The sequence below is a fragment of the Haliotis asinina genome, chromosome 9 (assembly GCF_037392515.1).
Source record: "Haliotis asinina isolate JCU_RB_2024 chromosome 9, JCU_Hal_asi_v2, whole genome shotgun sequence".
NCBI lineage: Eukaryota > Metazoa > Mollusca > Gastropoda > Lepetellida > Haliotidae > Haliotis > Haliotis asinina.
In genome coordinates, this window is record NC_090288.1 from 49,630,269 (window position 1) to 49,633,338 (window position 3,070).

A 3,070-nucleotide genomic window follows, 5' to 3' on the forward strand; every position below is an offset into this window, starting at 1 on the left:
TTTCAAAGAAACATGGTGTATATTTTGAAGCACAAAACTATAACTCATCTCTGACAAAAAATACCTTCCCCTCCCCTCACATCAAATGATCGGTGTACATGTGTATATAATATTACAACATTTATAGAATTTAGTTGTGGGTGCTAAATCCACTCTCTCTTCCGCTGTAGCTCTTCAATGTAGTTCAACAGCAGATTCGCCTTTGCGATGTTAATCCCCATTCCATAATGTTCAGAATCAAAACTGCTCATTCCGTCTGTTAAATTATACGTTCTGAGTATCGGGACTGACCACTGTTTAAGAAACGGCTCCATCTCTGTATTAAACCTGTTTACCTTCTCCCTGCCTTCAACCAGATTCCAAGGAGTCTTCATTAAACCTGGGGCGTGTTGATCCACCCACAGCAGCTTAGGCCATGTCAAGGATCTATTCCTCATCGCCTTCAGAACGGGACTGAGGAAGCCTCTTTTAACTGCGGCGGAATTATGGGCGTCGTGGGTTGCTATTCCCATCACTAGCATCGTCCGCGACGTCTTTAGCTCCCGCAACGTCTCGTCCTTCAGCCGCATGCCTCTCCCGCTGTTGAAATAGTACTTCATGACGACGCGCACTTTCCCCCCGCAGCCGACGTAGTTGTAGTTGAGATGATGTCGGCAAGTCCTCTCTGTGAACATGTACCAGCCGGAGCACTTGCCAAGGACATCTGGCAAGTGAAGTACAGGATACCCAGTGAACAATGAATCACTAACAGAGTCGGGATTCGAATCCTGGATGCTATTCTCACCAAACTCTATAAAAAGTAACCCTATGCTATGTGATCCTATAGCATAAGTTATATTTATATCTGGCATAACCTGAAGTTTTATTTCAGAGAAATTTCTTCACCAAAGCATACTGAAAGAATTGTACTGCCTCTCATTTAGGAGATGAAAATCACGTGTTGGCCAATTTCCGCGTGTTATCGAGTATTGGGGAATTCATTTGGTACCGACGGTTCTAGCCGGAGGTTTCAAATGAAATATTCCCTTGCTTCAAATAGTCAATAACATCCGGAAATGGGTCAACACATGATGTTTATCGACATTGTAAGCACTGTGACAAAAGGCTGACATGGGTTTAGGTGTCTGCACTCACTGACATCGGGTACGGGTACGGCAGTGAAGTGTCATCAGCTGGCCGTTTCAGCTGGTTCCCATGGTAGCATCTGGAACTGCTCATTTGTGACGTCATTCTGACTTTAGTTTACACTGTGATTTGAATGACGTCACCACTGACGACGCAGCAATTCTATTATGTTTGATACCTGTACGTGTCAATACGCAGTGAAAGTCTTGCAGTTTCCGGGAATCGAATACCATTCGATCATGTGTTTCAACCAGATTAAACACTACTGTGACTTTTGGTTTACGAGTCAGTTTGAAAAGGGGTCAACACTGTAAGAGATACATACAAAATATCTTACTTTGTAAACGCACGTTTCACTGATTTGTTGGGAACAAACTGCTCAAAGGGACGGTTATGTCTTTACCATATAACGTCATTCTAACAATGTTGCACACCGGGAAACTGAGTCTATTGATCTAAACGTATTCTGGACTTTTGTCGCTAAATCAGCAAGCTATCACTGCATCGATGCACGGACGTTAAAACAAACTTGGGATATAAAGGAAGAATATAAATATAAGGATGAACAAGTTCACTAAAATAAAGAAGATGTTCATAACTATATCCTGGTATATATTGGTATCCTTCTTTGAAAACCCGAATATTTGTCTGATCGTGATACAAAGTTTTGTTCTTAGAGCATCAACAACAAGCATTCTTCCATCATATATGAACGTACCCGTGTGTACACCCTTGTTGAGGGCACCTGTCTGGAGGTTCCCGCTCAACAGCAGCAGCATCGCTGTGTGGAGATGCCGAATAAAGGAGTCGCCTACAAAGTGAAGGACACTTCCGGTCAGCAGTCGACAAGCTTCCTGGGCGGAATAGGTCTTGTACTTACACCGCGGGTTCGAGGGCACCCACGTGGAGAACTCAGCATGTTTCTCCTGTCGAACGTCAATGCAGTTCGGACACAAACATTCATGGATGGGTTTCTCCTCACAGTGATTGTCGTAACAGCATGGCGTCTGGCCGAGAGGGTTGCACAGAGCTCGGATCCACGGTACATATTTGTGATTTTCGTAAGACACATTGCCACATTTGCCATCCACGCGCTGGTACAAGGGGGGGAAACGATACCGTGTCTCCGGGTGGGTTAGGAAAACAAGAATTGCGTTGCTTTCCTTCCTCGTGAGATAGAACGTCCGCCATCTTCCTTGGGTCATGTGACGTAGTACATCCGGGCAGTGTGTAATGTGTGTCGGCTTCGGATGTGTTCGTTTTATTGGCGGCAGTACCACAGTCCTGCCTTTGGAGGTAACAATGAACCTGTGCTTGTGTGTTAGTTGTCCCGTGGGCCCTGGCGATGAGGTCCGGCTTTCAGGGGTCGTTGCAAGCACGTCCATGATGGCCCATCGTTGCTGTGAGAGGGCTGCCATTAAGGACACTATGGTGACGGCCAAACATGCAAATATGACTGACCGTCGATTCCGGACAATGGCTACTGCGAAACCCATCTGCTCTAAAAGGCTCTAAAAAGGAAAATATGTCATCATGTCTAGCTCCTGTTCGCAAACATCTTTGCTAAATTTATATATCATTAATATCACCCCCGCCAACACAAAAGGCCCTGGTGCTCCCCCACAATCATCCACTAACCACGTTCACGTCCACACCGATTCTGTCACACACCACACGTGGTCGTAGTTAGGTCGGTTTGTAGGCAGAGACCCGGGTGTCATTATATACGCATTGTTTAACTAATACATTGCTTTTTGGATTTTACGAAATGTACTTACTTACTAAAGAAAGTACACACACGGTGGTTTGAGGGTATGTGTCCAAATATATAGACCCGTTGGGTTCAAGACATGCCCCGATGCAGCTGATGCAGTGACCCAGTGCTGTTGATGCTGATGGCGGCACTGTGAGCATCCGGTTGCGAAGATGGGGGAGGCGCAGGTGA

General features: G+C 45.5%; 1 protein-coding gene across 1 annotated transcript; it reads right to left on the reverse strand.

Annotated features, from left to right (window-relative positions):
- On the reverse strand, positions 1-2,630 carry LOC137295675 (uncharacterized). The gene is made up of 2 exons (XM_067827151.1): positions 1,844-2,630; positions 1-703 (listed from the first exon to the last, which is right to left on the reverse strand). Exons 1-2 carry the CDS (start codon positions 2,619-2,621, stop codon positions 144-146), a joined length of 1,338 nt encoding a protein of 445 aa, XP_067683252.1. The 5' UTR covers positions 2,622-2,630; the 3' UTR covers positions 1-143.
- Between the last annotated feature and the right edge of the window lie 440 nt (positions 2,631-3,070).

What these genes read in the sequence shown, in the direction of transcription:
- LOC137295675 (XM_067827151.1), bottom strand. Translation starts at nt 2,621, where the DNA reads ATGGGTTTCGCAGTAGCCATTGTCCGGAATCGACGGTCAGTCATATTT. An exon ending in CAACAAGGGTGTACACACGG is followed by an intron (nt 704 to 1,843) that starts GTACGTTCATAT and finishes TTCACTTGCCAG; the next exon opens with ATGTCCTTGGCAAGTGCTCC.